This window comes from Zingiber officinale, chromosome 9A, assembly GCF_018446385.1.
Source record: "Zingiber officinale cultivar Zhangliang chromosome 9A, Zo_v1.1, whole genome shotgun sequence".
In the NCBI taxonomy this organism is placed as follows: domain Eukaryota; kingdom Viridiplantae; phylum Streptophyta; class Magnoliopsida; order Zingiberales; family Zingiberaceae; genus Zingiber; species Zingiber officinale.
The window spans coordinates 118,457,506-118,477,878 of NC_056002.1; the positions used below are offsets into that span (position 1 = coordinate 118,457,506).

A 20,373-nucleotide genomic window follows, 5' to 3' on the forward strand; every position below is an offset into this window, starting at 1 on the left:
AAATGTTAATTAGTATGGCAGCTTAAGTGGAACTTGGGATAATAACTAAAGCATTTAATTACCTGAAGGGAGATGTCTATCCAGTGGATACTTCTGATAGTAGTGAAGTCACTCAAATTCTAGATGCACATTGGGGTGTCCTTGATGATGAAGATGTAAGTTCACTCTCTCTTGCCTTATTATTAACTTTTGGAAAGTTTAGTGCATCCTTGGACCAAGATGTTAGAGATGCATGTATGTGTTTGGTGTCCGAAGTAATAACATATTTCCATTTTTAAAACACTGTTATCTTCAAGAAGTTTGATTTCTATTATTTTTGTTTATCTATTGGTGTTAGCTGATAAAGTCAGTTATATATATATATATATATATAAAGGGCAGCCCGGTACACGAAGCTCCCGCTATGCGGGATCCCGGGGAAGGATCCATTGTACGCAGCCTTAGCCTGCTCTTTGCAAGAGGCTGTTTCCAGTAAGGCTGTTTTTTTTTTAAAGTAAAAAACAACCGAATTTTAAATTTCGAGTAAAATTTGATCTATCTTTGTAACAAATAAGAACCTTTTGGTTTATTGTGTGATTTTGCTGGCAGGTTTATTGCATTTAAAATTTGGAAGTTCTTGAGTTTATTATGTTCATGCATTCATCATTGTTAATTATTTTTTATCTGAAATTTGATATCTACCCATGTGAAGCATACTAAGATGTCCGAATTAAATTACTACAGTCAAGAGGGCTTCGTTCACATACTCTATCCATCCTTGTAAATGATGTTCCTGGAGTCCTAAACATTGTAACAGGGGTGTTTTCTCGAAGGGGCTACAATATTCAGGTTCTTTTTAGCAAAGAGTTTCATTTTCTCCTCTATGTACTGTTGTTAATGTGATGTGCTTATCACTACTCTTGACAGAGTCTTGCTGTTGGTTCAGCTGAAAAAGAAGGTACCTCTCGCATTACTACTGTGGTCCCTGCTACTGATGAGTCTATTGGCAAACTACTACAACAGATCTACAAGCTTATTGATGTTCATGAGGTAAAACAAATTTGAATATTGCTGATAAGTCTTAACGACTTAACCCTCTTTTTGGTCTCTTAAACGGAGAACATTCAGGTTCATGACATCACTCATATTCCTTTTGCTGAAAGAGAGTTGATGCTTATAAAGGTTGCTGTGAACACTGCAGCGCGAAGAGATATCCTAGACATTGCTGAGATTTTTAGAGCCAAAACTGTAGATGTTTCTGATCATACAATCACACTTCAGGTAGCATCAATACTGCTCGTTGGTGTCTGAATCTGCATTATTTGGTTATCATATGAGCTATCTGATTCACAAATATTTAACTAGAATTATTTTTCATTGTGAAAACTATTTCTATCAATATAAGGACAGTTATTCTATGTCTATTTTCTAAACCAAACTAATGAATACTTGTTCGCATTTTCAGTGACCCAAGCACAGTATGACTTTGAATTTTATCATAAGTCATATGTATAGTGTATACTATGGAAAATGATTCTTGGGGAATCTAAATAACACAATACTTTCATCCAAATTCTATAGTTCCATCTTCTAGTCCTTCCTGTCCGTGGTCTCAGTAGTTAGGAATTGATATAACTCTGTTTCTCTGCCAATTCGAATACCTTGCCTTCTGCACAACTATTTTAGTTGGTGAGAAAAAACTATATAAATATTTCTTTAAAATTTACCCTGGAAATGCCTACATAGATAGAGATTGTTACTTGGAAGCACTTTGTGGAATGCAGAAAAGAAAAAAAATATTGCAAATTCTTTTGACACCAACATTTGTTACTTAATGTAGATCAGTGGAGATTTTAACAAGATGGTGGCAGTGCAAAGATTACTGGAGCCATATGGAATCTGTGAGGTATGGTTCCAGCCATTCAGTTATTTCTTTCTTCAAAGTGTAGCATTAAACTTTGATGCAATATTTCTATTTCCATCTAGAAATTTCACAACCTTGCAGTTGAAAGCAGTAAATTTTAATTGACTGGATTCAATTTGTTTGGGCCTGCAATTTTTTGAGTACGCTCGGTTCACAGGAAAAAAAAATTTGCATTCTAAATGCCTATAAGTATTGTTTTATTTGATTGCAAAAATAAACTCAGATAATTTCCATAAAATTTTGATTCCAAATCATCCTTGTTAGTTGCTTCTTTTGAGGAATATTTATTTCTTTTCTATTCCACTCTTAGGAATGTCTATTTTTACTCTATTTAATTCTTCAAGAAATATATATTTGAATGAGTTAGACCATCTAGGCCAATCGGGTTGGTCCAACCAATTAGGCAAATGGGTAGTCATGCAGACATAGCTGTGGAGTATTCTCGAACTGATTTAAAGTAGGAACAATTCTTGCTGTTGAAACACAAATGAAATTATTATTATTATTTTGCTGTTGTGTCTTAATATTTCTTTTGGCATCCTTTTCAGGTAGCTCGAACTGGACGAGTTGCTCTAGTTAGAGAATCCGGAGTAAATTCTAAATATTTACGTGGTTATTCTCTTCCCATATAGCTCTTTTTCATGAAACCAACGTCACCCAAAGCAACCAAAATTTTGCATGATCAATGGCGTCTGTTCTTGCTGAAAGAATTTCTGGCCTGTTAACGGCCTCTCATATGTGCATGTTAAGTCCTTTTTCTTAGGGAAATCATCAAGATAAAGTGGCTGAAATTTTGGCATTTGGAGGTAAAATTAAGTTTTGTTTGTGAGGAATCTATCGTGCTCAATGTATCCCCTTTCTTATTTATTTATTTATTTTTTTTTGTGTTCACTCTTCTAATTCATCAAGATTTGTGTTTGAGTCAAACTAATCGAGCATTTTCTTCAGATTCATCCTTGGCAAAGGGTATAAAGGCATAAGTAAGAAGGTAGAGTGTTTTCTTTAGTTATTTCTAAGTTTTCTCTAGCGAAATATCTTCGCGGAAGAGCATTGCTTAATTGGCTCCAATCCTCTTTTAAACTGAAGATGAATCAGAAACCAATTTAACTAAAATTTAATATATATTTCACTTGAAACTATAATCACATTTATATACTTATCCCAGATACACAACACATAAAAGGTAAATGTTTCGAATGGATTCGTCTATCAAACAATAGGAATTGATTTCAAGTAGTTTACTCAGTTTAACAGTGTAGCGAAAAGCCTATACTTCAGAAATCTCATTTCCTCTACTTCCTATAGTTCATCAGGCTTCTTGTGTCCTTTCACTGTCGTACCTTTAGCGTTCTTCTTCACCCCTTCAGCCCAGCGGAGAAGACTTGTTTGCACATTTTCGTTGAATATGACCTTATTGAATGAGTTCCCCATCTAAATTACAAAAGAAATTTTGATATTGAAAGACTAAATTTTGCAAAAATGAAGCCAAAGCTCACCTGAGTAACAATGGCATAGAGGGGAAGAGTGCTATAGCCGCAGAGGAGCTGGATCAACACACTGGAAGGCAGCAGATGATGAATTAAAAGATGTGGTTTTTATGAACTGAACATGTTTCGGACCCACCTGATCACAATTCGGGGGATTATAAAGCCTATCTTCCCCATGATGCATGAATCGAAGCCCAATGTTATCTGAATGACCAAAAGAATCGTTAATGAGTATCCTAATCGATCGATCAATACTAGTGTTTTTTGCTCGCTAGAGTAGCAATATCAAATGTCTTGGAAGAAACTTGGGACATGGATCGACGCAAACACAAGGAATTAAGAGTTGAGAACTTCTTGCAGAAAGAAAGAAGTTCTATGCATGAGAATGAGCATAAAACTATATAGTCTGATTTTTAAAGAATCTCTACAAAACTGAAGCATATGTAGGAGCAAATTGAACCTCAAGCCTTGATGTATAATTATCGACTCGTATTGCTTACCAATATCCAAAAGAAAACTGAAATCTCGAAGGCATTTTGGAAAAGGATAAAATGAATCAAGGAGATGACAATTTTCGGTCTGTGAAACCAGAAGAGATGGTTCGAAGGAGTAACCACCAAGTCACCTTCTATTGCAGAATGTTTCTCAGCAACCTCAAGGGCCAACTGAGTAATGATATATTCTAATTTGGTGCCAACAGCAAGCAGAAGCTGTAACATGACAAACAAAATCTATATTTCAACAATTAATCAAATTAATGAACGATGAACTGAAGATGCAAACATTGATGAGAATTTCTCTCGAAAAGTATCATGGGGATCTTTTGTGGTTATACTTACAATTAGAGGTATAAATGATATCCAAAAATATGCATTCCAACCTGCACAAAAAAGAAGCAATCTAAGATGGAACGAAGTACATGAGACTAGATAAGAGATGAACTTGCTGAAGAACAGTTTAATCCAACTGACAAAGAATTGAGTAATTATGTGAAAACACACAAGTACATAAGTGTCTTTGTTTTAAACAAGTTCTATACTAATAAAATTCTCCTTTACTTCCCTTCTCTGGTTCTCTCCTCTGCGAGATCACTGCCTACGGTCTTTCTATGACACCCAAAAGAAATATCTAGATCGAGTTCAACTTACCAGCAATATTCAATGCTAAGAATATCACGACGAAAATCCACAAGTTCCAACTGCACAACAAAGAGAGGAAGTAGATTTGGTCAAATATTATTAAGTGATCTTTAAACTTCAGTTTTTAAACAAGCAAGTATGCTTGTTCCATTGGCAAATACCTTATACCGACCACCTTCTTAAAATCAGATTCGAGGACTCGTATCATATATTTGTAGAAGTTGAATTTAGGACTACCCTTACAGTGAGTCTGCGATAAATAGATTCAGATTAAAAGAAGACATGTGTAAAGAAAAGGAAGCTGTTTAAACCTGTAAATACACCTAATAGTTCATTTTCTTACCATGATAAATCCTAGTCTCATAGTAGTATAATCTGTCTTGGTGATCGATCCATAGAATTGCTTAAAAAAAGAATGCTGAAATGAACACATTCATATCAGAAGTTAGAGACCTAGTACATGACAACAAAACCTTCTTCCTAGAAGCAGATAATGCTTCAATTTTTTCCTAGTTCAACAAAAACATGTGTATTCGGAGTTTCTCAAACAAGTACAAAGGATTGTAGTCAATTATATGAATAATGAAATTGAAAAATTTTTCAATCTTGTTTTTAGTCTTTAACAATATTCTTAAAGTGAGGCCTAACTGTTTTCCTTGCTGACCAGTTCTGAGTATCAAAAAGATCTTACATACCAACCAACTTGATATGAATGAATCCCTTCCAAAGCCCTTGAAACGCTTTCTAATAAATTCAAATTGCAGCACATTATTGATCTTTAAGGGAGCTACACAAAACCAAAAAGTGATGTTGGGTCAGCAAATCTTGTTCCCTTTCTTTTCACATATACAGACAAAAAAAATCCTTTTGGAGCTGAAATCCCAAACTCATGAAGTTATGACTCAGTGTTACACTCATACCACTCCCTTGAGAATTCTGAGCCAAATCCTCCCAGTTTCTCCATGTGCGCATCTAAAATATCAAAATGGAGTTGAATTCTTAAAGATAACAAATAAGTATTTGAGAAGAACCATAGCAAAATTTAAAACGGACATCACTCTTTACCTTTGCAAGTCCTAGAACAACAGTGATAGCACTGAGTACTACATGATTGAATGCCAAAACAAAGATAAAAAGATGTAGCTCATGGATTGCCTCAATTGATAGTAATGGAACTTTTCCCTGAATAGAAAAAGAGGTGAAAGAAATAAAGGTACAGGCTTGCATTCAAGGAATAAATTCTATAGAATTAATGTTTCTTTAGACAATTGAAACTACATAGGAGAAGCTATATCGAACGACTAGAGGAATTTGTGCACTAGTATCAAGCAGATTATACCATCTCAGGAATAACAACTGTTGACAGCATCTGAAAGGTAAATATTTACTTCATTCTACCTTAATAAATTCAACATTAGCAGAATTGTATCTAAGAAAGATTCCAGATTATGATTAGAATAAGGATCATAAAACAACTCTGCAAAGCAAGACAGCGTTAGTCATCACCATCTCGTGATTGGTATAAAGCGATTGGGGTTTCATGAAAATTAAAGGAGAATAAACCTGCAATTAAAGTAATAAATTATATATGCAACACAAATGATCTCGACAACTAAAACAAGAGGAGTGGTACATACATTATTTAGATATATGACCAACTAGTAGTGGTATAAGAATTTCCCCACTTAAATCAATTCATTTTAACTTAAACAATCATATTATCTAACTATTTCTACGAATTCCAAGAAAATTATATTATATTGCAGGAATTAAGAGAGATCTTCACCTTCTTCTGACAGTGAGTCGAATCTCCTCCACCGGCCAACAGGCGACGACCATCCCCGACTATTCCACCAGAGGAGGTCACGGAATAGGGGGCAGTCGAAGTTGCAGCATTATGCCTCTTGCATGGACGTAAATGGTGCGTGAGGCTCTCGGAGATGCATATTTGTTCTATCAACCCCTGGAACACCACCAGCAGCAGAGAGATAAACCCCAACAGCATCAACTCTGCGAAGATACTCTTTCCCTCTCGTAACTACGTCAAAGAAGAGTATAAACATCTAGAGGAAGGGAAGGATAATAGAACTGACCTTCTTTGATTTTCTGGAGGGCGTTGAACAAAGGCATTTTGTTCTTCTTCTTGAGGACCTGCAAGATCAAATTTTTATCAGCATGCTCAGAGCAGAATGGGCAAAGTAAAAGTTGCACCTTTCCGAGGTGATGGAGCAGGCGCTCGAAGACTACGGAGATGAAGACAATAACAGTGAAGACTAGAGCAACAATCCATGTGGGAGTGTACTCCAACGTTGGCGCCGACTCGCCGCCACCTCCTGCCATTGCTGCCCCGGCCCGTAGGTGTTCTTGGTGACTGCATATAGAGTGCAGAGGAAGATGATCAATTGGAACGCGATGCAGGAGTGGAAAAGTCTTGGTCGAGAGGGGAAGGTGGACTTCCATGGGAGCTCCAGTCCACTAGGAATAAAATTGCTGTAAAGAGAAACCAAATTAAACCAGAGTGGCGCGACGTGCATACGAAAATGCATGTGATGATATCATGAAACTGACGTTCATTTGATGATCAAAAGTTTTTTTTGCAAGAAGTTAATTGGTCTGAATATAATTGGCGTGTGAATTAGAGTGTAAACCGGATCATGTCAGCCACATAATTTAATGTAGTTCCAACTGGTCGTGCCTAGCCTAGTAGCCTATCAATGAGTTCAATTAGTTGGGTGCATGAATGGATCGTTGCCTTGAAATTGAATTGAGCTAGACGTATCAAATGAGTTGGGTGGAATCAAGTATTATGTCCACCCCAAGTATTATCTATATATTGACCCCAAACATAATTTTGAGAGTGCGTTTGGTTAAAGTTATCATGTATAATCTTAGTTATGTGATTACCAGATAATCACATAACCAAAGTTATGGAGAATAAAACATAACCAAATGTTGTTTGGTTCAACCTAGGTAATGCAACAAAAACTTGTTTGTTTGAAGGTTTTAATGAATACCTTAGTTTAATATTTTACCGTATTACCCTCAATTACAAAATCAACTATACATATTATTATTATTATTATTATTATTATTATTATTATTTATTTTTTAATGTTTTTTTTACTTTTCTTTTTCTAGTATATTTTTTTACTTTTTTATGTGTTTTTTTATTTTTTTAATGTTTTTAATTTTTATATTATTTATATTTATATTTTTTATATTTTTTTACATTTTTTAAATTTTAAGTTTTATTTATTTTTTTTAAAATTTTTTTATTTTTTATTTTTAAATTTTTAAAAAAAATTTAAATTTTTTAAAAATTTTACAATTTTTTAAAATTTAAAAAAAAAAAATTTTAAAAAAAATTTAAAATTTTTTAAATTTATTTTTTTTATTTTTTATTTTTAAAATTTATATTTTTTTAAAAAAATTATTTTTTAAAATTATTTATTTTTAAAAAAATTTTAAACATTTTTTTTTACATTTTAAATTTTTTTTACATTTTTCCATGTTTTTTCTTACCTGAGGGTATTTTTGGTAAAAAAAATTCGTTAACCCCGAAATCAAGAAAAACCTTAGTTTTATGAGGTTTTCCGATTCCGGGTTGCATGACCCTTTTGTTGACGTGTCGGGCATGGACCATTACTCGGGAATCATCGAATACCTAAACCAAACAAGGTTTTTGTTGATAACCTTGGATGGATAACCAAGATTATCAAGAATAACCCTAAACCAAACGCACCCTTAAACACTTTTTAAGATGATTGATGTATCTCTTGACCTTGACCTAGAGTATGATGTTACTTTCAAAAATGGAGACAAGTCTATTTTTCTAAATAATGCTAAACATAATTCTTGTTTTGAATGGAAATTGGGAGGTGGAAGAAAAAAAAATAATAAAACAAATATTTATATTTGTTCTTATTTCACTTTTTCTTATTTATTTGATTGTCACACATTTGACCATTTCTATGTAATGATGCCTAAAAGAATAGATCTTTGGCAAGTGACATACACTTTCTTTTTCTTCGTGTTATTCTTATTTTTTGGAAAAGAATAAAATATAAGATACACATTAGGTTTTATTTGGTTCACAACCCCTAGGTTTCTATGTCAAAGGTTATGTTTTAACGTGAACATTATTACTTTTTCCTTTTTAGACACTTTTCCATAGTAGAGAAACCTCTTGCAAATTATAGGCAAACAAACAATTGATCAAATAATAGACAAGAGTGATAGAACAATCAAACTTTTCTATACAACAACATTCTTCTTAGCACTTCCTGTATCTCAGGACTAAAACTTGTGAGCATAAAGTCGCATGAGAGTTTGGGATGAATTGATGATGATAATGAAGAACCTTGAACGTCTACCTCTATTTATAACATTTTGTTGATCTATTGACGTGACACTTGTCCGATCACCTGGAGGCCTTTGAGCACTTGGACTTCTGATGACTCAACTCTTAATCTAATCCACTTCAACTTCAGATCTGATGACTTGGCAACTTTTGGTCGTCTGGAACACCTCCTTTCACGTGGACTTAGTCAAACATGATCCATTAACCACCTCACTCAGATCTGATCTCGCCTAGTCATTTCGGCTGCTCAAAACTTTGAGTCAATCGAGTTACCTCCAATCGCCCGAGAGAAGTCTGCCATCAACTTCTTACAAGACAAAGTTAAACAAACATATAAAATATATTAAGTCTAGTATATTGTCTACCTGACCTACTGGGTTTCTTACTTAATTTAAGTTCACTTTTTCAAAACTTCTCATAATTACTTAGGGTTCACTCCTCTAAAATTTTCCCTTTGTCAAATATCAAGTCATTCTTAACCTCTTTGAACTTTTTCCTTGATAGAAATTCACTCGCCCTTGACATATCCAGACTTTCTCTTTTGCCTAATCAAGACATTTAACATTTTTACCAAGTATTTGGTCACCCTTGATCTACTTAGATCTTGCCATTTATTTCTAAGCATCTGGTCAACTTTGACATACTTAGATCAACCCTTACAGAGGCGGATCCAAGATTTTAGGTTTGATGGATGGACATACTAAGTGACGAAAATAATTATTATGCATTATATATAACTTTCAATAACAAAAATGTAATAATTAAAAAATAAATAGAATATTCAAAGTTAATATTAGTATATTTCTAAAAGAGGAAAGCTAAAAGTTCCTTAAAAGATATATTCAATTAATTATCAAATATAATTCTCTAACTACAAGGAATTCGATACTCTTTTTAATTTTTGAAGTATTCAATGATAGCTTCTATGCTCACTTTTTTAGAGATTTCTCTCATAATATATACCATTAATGTGTCTGATAGAAAAACATCCTCCATTTTACTTTGAAGTTTTGTTTTCACGATATTCATTATTTCAAAAAATGATCGTTCTATAGTAGCAGTTGAAATCGGAAGAGTAAGCACAAGTACAATCACTCTAAAAATGAGGCTATATGTAACAGACTTGTTAGTCTTCATCAATTATTGACATAACTCTGAAATGGTTAAAGATTTTTATAGTCAGGCCCTTTGACTACATTATACTAGTAATGCTTCAATTGCATCACCAATTACTTTTTTTCATCTCTTGAAAAAGCTAGGGCATAAAACTTTTATAGTAATTTACATATATCCACAAATTTGAAAGACTCCATTGCATTTTGAGGATCTAAGACATTAATAAGAATGAGCAATTATATAGCATCATCACTAAAGCACCCCATTAATTTCTTGCAACTGTGAATTTATCGAATGATAAAAGAGGTCTACTTGATAATGATACTCAATGTTGAAATTGTATTGATGAGAATAGACTCAACCTCATTCATTAATATACAGAGTACTGAAATTAAGAATGCCAATGTTTCAAAGTGCACAAAAATATTCACTTTTACAAGCAAATCACCACCCCCCAACAAAAAAAAAAAATTGCTATCCCTCATATGTTGAAGTAAATTTTTGATAGATAAAACAAGCTCCATTGCATTTTAATATCTTGTCACTTACTTTGTAAATCCCGACAAAGGATATTTGTGATCTCCATAATCTCTTTCATAGGATGCAAGATGAATACAAAATCAAAAGAAGTCATTTCATCATAAATATATGTTACATCTGTTGTTGAGAATGATGCTCATCCTCCATAGCCTTGAGCAATACCGTACACGATGCACTAATCATCTTAATTAGGTCTGTCAATTATCTCAAATGAGAACTTCAACACATATTAGCAGCTCGCTACAAAGTACCTATCTGATTAAGTTCATTCCCCGTCTTGAGTTTATTAATAACAATCAAATGTGCAATGTCATCCACATGAGCATTCTTCAATTCATAATTATGCTTACATGAAACCAACAATATTAACTATAAAGGTTAATCTATCAAAAAAATTGATGAATAGGTGTGACATTTTTTAATGTTGTAACTAAAGTCAATTGTAATCGATGAGCAAAACAATGAACATTATAAGCACTTCTACAATCTTTTATAACCAAATATTGCAATCCATTAAACTAGCCCCTCATATTACTAGCACCATCGTAGCCTTTGTAAATAAAGCAAACAACGAAAACAAAATGCAAAAGACGATGCAAAGAGAAGGAGAAAGAGATGAGAGAAAAAAAAACCAATGGAGACTAGCAAATTGTGTTCCAAAAATTAGGGTTTACAAAGGAAAAGTAGATATAAATAGACAATAACAATAATAATAAAAGACTAATCTACCCTTACATAATAATTTAACATATATTAGCATCCCCCTCAAACTCATGATACACTAATAAAAAATATCGAGAGTTTGTTAATCATAAATTGAAAATGCGTGGTAGAATGCATTTTGGTGAGCAAGTCTCCAATTTGCATGGAAGATGAGATAAATGTCAAGGTGATGGTGTCATTTTGATAGTGATGGAGAGTAATATGACAAACAATCTCGATATGCTTGGTGCACTCATAAAAGATAGAATTGCAAGTAATTTGAATGACACTGGAGTTGCCATAATGCATAAGGATAGGGTTCGAGAGAAAGACACTCATATCAGTAAGTAACCAATACAACCAAACAATTTCAACAGTAGTAGAGTCTATCACATGATATTTTGCTTCAGTAGAAGAACAAAAGACAATACTTTACTTTTTACTCTTCCAAGAGATATGAGAATCTCCTAAGAAAACACAAAATCCTGTGGTATACTTACAATCTATAGAATCACTACTCTAATATGCATCTGAATAGGTGTGCAACTGTAAGGTAGAAATGGAAGGATAAAAAAGATTGAAACTAGGTACCTTAAAGATATTGAAGGATGCAAAGTACAACTCTCCAATGTACTAAAGTGGGAGAAACAACAAACTGATTGATAATGTTGACAACATAAGCAAGTCTAGTCATGGTGAGATTCACTAGACTGACAACTAGAGTGCAATATAAAGAAAGATCTAGCAAGGCAACATCATCAATAGAAGAGTACCAAGCATTAATCTTAAGCGGAGTATTAATAGTGTGAGTGTCAGATAGATGAGCTTGCTCTAGAATGTCACCAATATATTTGGTTTATGAGAGAAGATAGCCACGAGGAGAATAAGCTACTTCAAGTTCCAAAATTTAACGCAAAGGATCTAATTCATTTCAAATTCATGAGCCAAATGCAGTTTCAACTCTTCTATTCAACTTATATCATTCCTTGTAATAACCATATCATCAACATAACGAGAGAGTAACATACGACCTAATGAAGTAACACAAATAAAAAGGGTGGAGTCATGCTAGTTAGGAAGAAATCAATAGATCCAATCACAATGGAGAACTTATCAAAACAAACTCAAGGAGATTGTTTAAGGCTGTAAAGAGCCTTCTTTAGTTTACAAACTTCACTAGCGTTATGAGTGACACTTGGTGGGGGAACCATGTAAACTTCTTGCAGATCTCCATTTAAAAAGTTATTTTTAACATCCATCTGGAAAATAGACCACTAATGAATTGATGCAACTGCAATGAGAATATGGATAGTAACAAGCTTGGAAATTGGTGTAAAAGTTTCCTCATAATCCATACCATATTGTTGGAAAAATCCTTTAGCAACCAAACCATCCTTATACCACTCAAATGTCCATGATGCATATCAGCTCGCAACCGGAAGTTGAGTCCACCACTTGGTCGATGCAGGGTAAGGGATAATAATCCTTCATACATGCCTTGTTTAGATCCATAAAGTCCACACAAACGCACCACTTGTTCTTGAGTTTAGCCACCAGGATTACATTGGCCAACCAGTTCTGGAACTGCACTTCCCGAATGTGCCTGACCTCAAGCAATGTATCGACTTTCGCTCAGATGATCTTGTTTTGCTCGGCTCAAAAGTTTCTCTTTCGCTATTTGATAGGTCGAGCATCTAGGAGGACATGAAGCATGTACTCTATAACACTTGGAGAGATACCAGTGATCTCCTGAGGCATTCAAGCGAACATATCATTGTTATGCGTTAGACACGTGACTAAATCAGTCTTAAACTCTAGGGTCAGATCGGCAGCTATTTGGGTGGTGGCCTCCGATAGACCCTAATGGATCTGCACTTCCACCTTATCTTCATAAATAAGCGTTGGGGGTACTGTTGGGACCAATTATGTAGCTAGAGGGGGGTGAATAGCTCGGCGCGATCTCGTGCTCGTCGTTGCTTGCTTCTTGTGATGAAATGCAGCGGAAAATATAAAGAAACAACCACACAACGATAACTCGTAGATTTACTTGGTATCCACCTCAAGAAGAGGTGACTAGTCCAAGGATCCACACACTCACGCACCCCTCCACTAATAAAACACTCCTTTACGGTAACTACCGAAGGCGGAGAAGCCCTACAATACTCTCAATACAACAAGAAAGCAAGGGAAGACAAATACAAGAAATATCTTACAAGATATACAGTGAAAACCCTAACCCTAACTTCTTCCTCTTGTTGTAGTCACGCCTCTTGACTTGGATGTCTCTCCAAGATCCTTCAAGAACTGGAAGTGAGAGTGGAAAACGCTGTGGAGAAGCTGCTGTGAAGATCGGAGCTGAACCGTGCGAGCGTTGGCGGAGAAAGAGCTCGACAACGGCTTTAATCGACACCAACGGTCGAATCCCAATCGATTAGATTGCTCCCAATTGATTGGGGAGGCTTTGGATCGATCGGTTGATTGATCCAGAGCGCCTCTGTGCTCTTGGGAATCGCCTGGATCGATCGGCTGATTGATCCAGGGCTTATTGCGCAGAATCGCACCTCCCAATCGATCACCCGATCGATTGGGAGCTCTGGATCGATCGGCTGATCGATCCAACGTTGTTCTGTGTGATTTCGAGCCTCTCCCAATTGATCCACCGATCTATTGGGAGGAAGCTTGTCGCGGGGACTCACCCAATCGATCGGCTGATCGATTGGGCATGAGCCAATCGATCGGCTGATCGATCCAGCTCATGATTTCGCCTAAAATCAAGTCCAAAGCCCCCTAAACCAACATTCGGTCATCCATGACTTGTTGGTCCATCATGCCTAGCATCCGGTCACCCTTGACCTGCTAAGACTCCCTTACCAAGTGTCCGGACAATCCCTTTGACCCACTTGGACTTTTCTCCCCATGCCAAGTGTCCCGTCATCCTTGACCCACTTGGACTCATCTCCACCAGGTGTCCGATCAACCTTGATCCACTTAGATTTCCCGTGCCAAGTATCTAGTCAATTCCTTTGACATACTTGGACTTCCTAACACCAGATGTCTGATCAAACTTGATCTATCTGGATTTCCTGTGCCTGGCTTCACTCACCAGGACTTTCACCTAGCTTCACTCACTAGAATTTTCCTTCTGCCTAACTTCACTCACTAGGACTTTCCTTCTGCCTAGCTTCACTCACTAGGACTTTCCTTCTTGTTTGCCTGGTTTCACTCACCAGGACTTTCACCTAGCTTCACTCACTAGGATTTTTCTTCTGCCTGGTTTCACTCACCAGGACTTGTCATTTGTCTGGCTTCACTCACCAGAACTTTCACCTAGCTTCACTCACCAGGATTTTCCAGTCAAGTATCCAGTCAACCTTGACCTACTTGACTCTCCTTCACAATCTCACCACATGAACAATTGCACCTGCAATCTCCATGTCTTGTCTCCATGTATTGTCAAACATCGAATCCCAAACATCAAGACTAGAGCTTGAACCAATTCAAGCTCAGTCAACCAGGTCAACCTTGACCTAGGGAATATTACACCAATAATCTCCCCCTTTTTGATGTTTGTCAATACCACCTGTAAGTTAGGCTAATCCCATAGCCTCAACTCCTTTCATGCCAATATGAGAATGATGGTTTCCTTCATTCTCCTCCTTTTCTAGAGGGCAAACTTCCTCTTAGGTAATGAAGGCCTAACTTAACCCTACATTCTCCCTCTATTGGCACACATCAAAAACTCTCCCACTGAAGAGTTACCCAACGTTGTTGACAACTGCACTCGTTGTTCACAACATAATAATGAAGGCCCCATACCCTTCATTATTCTAAATGCTCATCCTTGAGCATATACCATTTGGTATATTCACACACGATTCAAATGAAGGTCGCATACCCTTCATTGTCATCAAATGCTCACGTGTGAGCAAACACCACATAAATAATGAAGATATCCACTCTTCATTTCATTCAAATGCCCAACCTTGAGCATTTTCGCTAAAGAAGGTTAACCACCTTCCAAAGTGTATGAAAAATAAATTTTCATGTCCTTAAAGAGTAACTCCCCCTAAAGACATGCACGTAACTTTTGTCATTGCACCAACAATGACTTGGATGTAACACCCATGAAATTATAAGATAAGTATATAGGTGTTATTTTCTTTAGAGCATAAAAATAAAAAGAATAAGAGAAAAGGAAAAAAAAATAGAAACCAAAATAGAATAAAAAGAGGTGAGGTCAAGGATTGAACCTTGAACCTCCCACAAGTAATAGAGTTAAATTAGTGGATGGAACCACTAGAGTAATGACTAATAAGTGAATAAAAGAGAATGAAAATGATGGTTAAAGGAGAGAAGATGGTTAAGTAAAAGAACAAGAGAAAACCAAGTTGCTTACCTTCTCTTCCTCTTGGTTAAGAGAAGAAGCAAGCAAAAGATAAATTGTCTACTTCCCTCCCTCTCTCTATTTTCGTGGGATTAAAGGAATGAGGGAAAAGAGGAGTTGGGGGAATGAATGAAGACATGCTTCATTTACAAAGGAATAAATAGGATTGGAAGAAGAAAAGCAAGAGATTTAATTCTTCTTCTTCCTCCTTCCTTCTCCTTCTTCATTCTCCACCGAAACCAAGAGCCCCTCCCTCTCCTTATTCCAAAAGCTAGGCTAAGTTTCCTCTCCAAGAAAACTAATTTACAAGAAGAAGCCTTCAAGATCTACCTCTTCCAAGCAAGAGAAACAAAAGGAGGTGCAAGAAGAAGAAGCTCTCTCCTTCCTTTGCACCTAGGGTACCTTTTTCCTTAAGAAAAATCACAAGCGAAAGGAAGTAAATATCCCCTCACCTGTGGTACAAGTAGTTCATAGGTGCTTTCCTTTATGAAAATAGATTTCTAAAAACTTAAGGTGTGATCCATGGTAAATTCGGCCAACAAGAATAAGACCCTTAGGAAAAATTAAGTCCTAAATATGCTCACCATGATTTTCATGATATGTACTTTTTTTTAAAGAGATTTGTTTAGTATTCTCATACTTGTATGTTGCTTAGAATTAAGATTTCTCTCCTTAAAACTCTCGGCCAAGACAAAATCAAGGACCTAGGAGAACTTAAACCTAAACCAAGCATGCCATGATTCTCCTTATGACAAGATATGAAGTTAACATGATATTTCCCATGCTTGTATGTTGATTTGAAACTGTATTTCATGCTCATGAGGTTTCAGCCATAACAAGTTTAAGGGCCTAGGAAACTTAGAACCTAACCTAATTATGCTCATGATGTTCCTTGTAATAATTGCTATGAAATTGATTTAGGGTTCACATGCTTTTATGACACTTGAAACCTAGTTCCAAGCTTTACAAGTTTTGGCCATAACAAGTTTAAGGGCCTAGGAAACTTAGAACCTAACCTAACTATGCTCATGATGTTCCTTGTAATAATTGCTATGAAATTGGTTTAGGGTTCCCATGCTTTTATGACACTTGAAACCTAGTTCCAAGCTTTATAAGTTTTGGCCATAACAAGTTTAAGGGCCTAGGAAACTTAGAACCTAACCTAACTACGCTCATGATGTTCCTTGTGATAATTGCTATGAAATTGGTTTAGGGTTCCCATGGTTTTATGCCACTTGAAAACCTAGTGCATACTTAACAAGTTTCGGCCACATTAGGTTTAAAGACTTAGGAAGCTTAGAACCCAAACTAAAATTGCTCAAGATGTTCCTTGTGATAAATGTTATGATATTGGTTTAGGGTTCACATGCTTTCATGCTACTTGTAACCTAGAATGGTGCTTACTAGGATTTCGGTCATGACAAGTTTACAAGCTTAGGAAACCTAGAACCTAAACTAACCATGCTCATGATGTTCCTTATGGTATATGATATGATATTAGTTTAGGGTTCACATGCTTGTATGATTGATTGTAACCAAATGTGATGCTTGATAAGTTTCGGCCATGACATGTTTAAAGACTTAGGAAGCTTGGAACCCAAACTAAACATGCTCAAGATGTTCCTTGTGATATATGTTATGATATTTATTTAGGGTCCCCATGCTTTCATGCTACTTGTAACCTAGAAACATGCTTGCTAGGTTTCGGCCATGACAAGAATAAAGGCTTAACTTAGAACCCATGTTAAACATGCTTATGATGTTCCTTATGATATATGATATGATAATGATTTAGGGTTCATATGCTTTTATGGTGCTTGTTAACTTAGTCAACAACTACATGTTTCGGCCACTTTATGATATTTGGGTTAGAGACCCAATTATGAAATTCTATGTGTCTCACATGCAATGCTTCATGATATGATAAGAACATGCTATGCTTCTATGCTCATTTATGTATGCTTATGACCTATGCATGATGATGATCCTTATGATGTGTTATGTGCCCAAATTCATGATGTGCTGTGTGCCCAATTATGCATGCGTTTATGATGTGCTATGTGCCCAATTTCATGATGTGCTGTGTGCCCAATTATGCATGCGATCATGATGTGTTGTGTGCCCAAATTCATGATGTGTTGTGTGCCCAATTATGCATGCTTTATGTTATTCCTAAGAGTTGTTTCCCTATTAGTTGGGACTAAGAGCACTCTTCATGATATGAAAGGAAATATAATATTGATGATATGATAAGAATTATGATATGTATGACATGCTACTTTATTTTTATGGCTTGTACCAAGGGTGGGCTCCATAAGCGCCCCGGGGTCGATGGACTAAGAAACGGGCCTCGTTAGGGATGGGCTCCTAAGTGCCCCTAGGTCGATGGACTAAGAAACGGGCCTAGTATGTATGCCTTGTAGGGTTCAAGACTTGCTACCTTGGACCTACATAGGACGCGCGCATTTATGTATGTGGTACAAGCCGGGACCCTAATCATGTTGAGATTATGTTTAAGTATGTATGTAATAAGTTTTCAAAAGACATGTCACATATATTTTTCATGATACATGTTTTCGAAAGTCATCTCGCATGATACTTATGACTATGTTATGTTATGCTAGGATGTACTTTATGATTATGCCATGATATGCCATGTTACTACGATTATGTTATATTATGCTAGGATGCACTTTATGATTATGTTATGACATGCCATGTTACTACGATTATGTTATGTTATGCTAGGATGCACTTTATGATTATGTTATGACATGCCATGTTACTACGATTATGTTATGTTATGCTAGGATGCACTTTATGATTATGTTATGGCATGCCATGATACTACGATTATGTTATGTTATGCTAGGATGCACTTTATGATTATGTTATGACATGCCATGATATTACGATTATGTTATGTTATGCTAGGATGCACTTTATGATATGCCATGATACTTTACGATTATGTTACGATATGATGTTTCTATACATGATATGATGAGTTGTCTTTATGCTTTATGCCTTATGAATATGCTATGCTTTACGGTTTTTGTGAGTAGGAAGGATCTTACTGAACCTCGTGTGCTCATAGCTTACTTTCCTTGAACCACAGATAAAGGCAAGGAATGGATGTACTAAGGGAGCAGCAGGAGGGGCAAGATGGATATGTGTAGTAGTGGCTCGGCTAAAAGAGAAAGACCTGCTTTTATTTAATAAGAATTATGCCTATGTCGTTATTTCATGACTCCATAACATTTCACCATGCTTATTAGTATTATGGTTTAAATTCATGATAAACATGTCATGTGACCTTATGTGATAGGTAGTTAGTAATGATGATTTGAAAAGTAGAAGAAGAGTTTTCAAAAAAAAAATATATACTATAAACAAGACTTCCGCTGTGTTAAGAAGAAAAAAAAAAGATAAGTAACCCCCGTCAGCTTAAGCAGGAAGGGGCGGGGCATTACATTGGAATCCCTAAACCTTTAGGAAATCCAAATTTAGAAGTTTTGAGGTTCAAAAATTCAATATTGAAACCAAACCTCAACCTAAACCTCTACTTAGTCTTCCTTAACCAATCCATCCTTATTTTCATCACGAAAACTCCCCCTAAATGTATACAAATGTGTTTTGAGGGGTTAGGAGTGGTTACCTAGACTAAAGGTGGTTCAAAATGCTGAAATCAGGCTTTTCCAGCCAAAATCAGCATCCCCAATCGATTGGAGTTGGGTTCCAATCAATTGAACCCTACTGAATCGATCCACTGATCGATTCAGACTGCGTGGATCGATTAGTTGATCGATCCAGCGAGCTTCTGCTCACGAGAAAACTCCTCTCAATCGATCACCCGATCGATTGAGGCACTTCAATCGATCAGGTGATCGATTGAAGCAATGAAAAACTGAAATTCAATTTCAGTGAATTTCATAAACCCCTAGAAAATTCTATAAAATTCTATAAAATTTGAAAAATTATGAAAATTCATGTAGAAATTTCTTAGGGCATATACCATCAAGGAAAAATAGTTTTATAAGAAAATACTTCATATTTTCCAATATTGACACAAACTAGAAAACTTGTAAAAACTTTAGTATTTTCTTCTAGTTTGTGTCTAACTTTTCAATGATGAGTACTATCAAAAGATAGTCTTCACCAATGTTTTCCAAAACATATTTGAAATCATTTTCAAAACCAATTTCCAACCATGTTCTTTGGGCTCAATGCACATAACTTGTACATTAGCTTTCCCAATGATTGGAAAACACATAACTATGTGTTCGATGAACTTAAAACTCACAAAATGCACTAAATCAACATCTTGAGTTTTGTTTATCATCCTAACATCTCACTTGTATTTAATGTGTACTAAACCACATACAAGTCACCTTATAGTTCATAGTAAGATGTAAAGTTAGGTTTTGCCCTAATCTATGGATCATGCATATCTACCTAAGCATTTTGAGGTTATGAACATCCACCAAGGATGTTATTTATTAATAAATGTCATTTATCCTTAAATTGCAAGGAATTAAAATAATGCATGATATGTTATGACATACATCAAAAAGAAATAATTTTCAAAAGAAAATTTCCTATAACTATATGATGTATGTATGACATGACATGATATTTTTGTGTTTTTCATAACAAGACATGAGTGCAAAAATAAATATGATGTCATGGCATATAATGGCAAATAAAGCATGGCAAATTAGCATAAAAGAAATACCTAGATT

At 35.5% G+C, this 20,373-nt stretch overlaps 2 protein-coding genes across 3 annotated transcripts in view; one reads left to right on the forward strand and one right to left on the reverse strand.

Annotated features, from left to right (window-relative positions):
• The window catches only part of LOC122021322 (acetolactate synthase small subunit 2, chloroplastic-like), a 32,572-nt gene extending 29,716 nt beyond the window's left edge, over positions 1 to 2,856 (forward strand). For both annotated transcript variants that reach the window (XM_042579441.1, XM_042579440.1), the window contains 6 exons: positions 69 to 155; positions 724 to 828; positions 907 to 1,029; positions 1,108 to 1,260; positions 1,820 to 1,885; positions 2,452 to 2,856. In XM_042579441.1, coding sequence (XP_042435375.1) covers positions 69 to 155; positions 724 to 828; positions 907 to 1,029; positions 1,108 to 1,260; positions 1,820 to 1,885; positions 2,452 to 2,535 — 618 coding nt within the window. In that variant the 3' untranslated portion in view covers positions 2,536 to 2,856. The remainder of the gene's footprint in view (positions 1 to 68; positions 156 to 723; positions 829 to 906; positions 1,030 to 1,107; positions 1,261 to 1,819; positions 1,886 to 2,451) is intronic.
• Positions 2,857 to 3,150: 294 nt separating this feature from the next.
• On the reverse strand, positions 3,151 to 6,869 carry LOC122020813 (MLO-like protein 1). The gene is made up of 14 exons (XM_042578844.1): positions 6,741 to 6,869; positions 6,623 to 6,680; positions 6,316 to 6,539; positions 5,595 to 5,711; positions 5,450 to 5,501; positions 5,225 to 5,316; positions 4,873 to 4,947; positions 4,691 to 4,779; positions 4,539 to 4,588; positions 4,230 to 4,270; positions 3,891 to 4,100; positions 3,527 to 3,594; positions 3,400 to 3,460; positions 3,151 to 3,334 (listed from the first exon to the last, which is right to left on the reverse strand). The coding sequence occupies exons 1-14, from the start codon at positions 6,867 to 6,869 to the stop codon at positions 3,203 to 3,205; spliced, it is 1,398 nt and encodes a 465-aa protein (XP_042434778.1). The 3' UTR covers positions 3,151 to 3,202.
• Between the last annotated feature and the right edge of the window lie 13,504 nt (positions 6,870 to 20,373).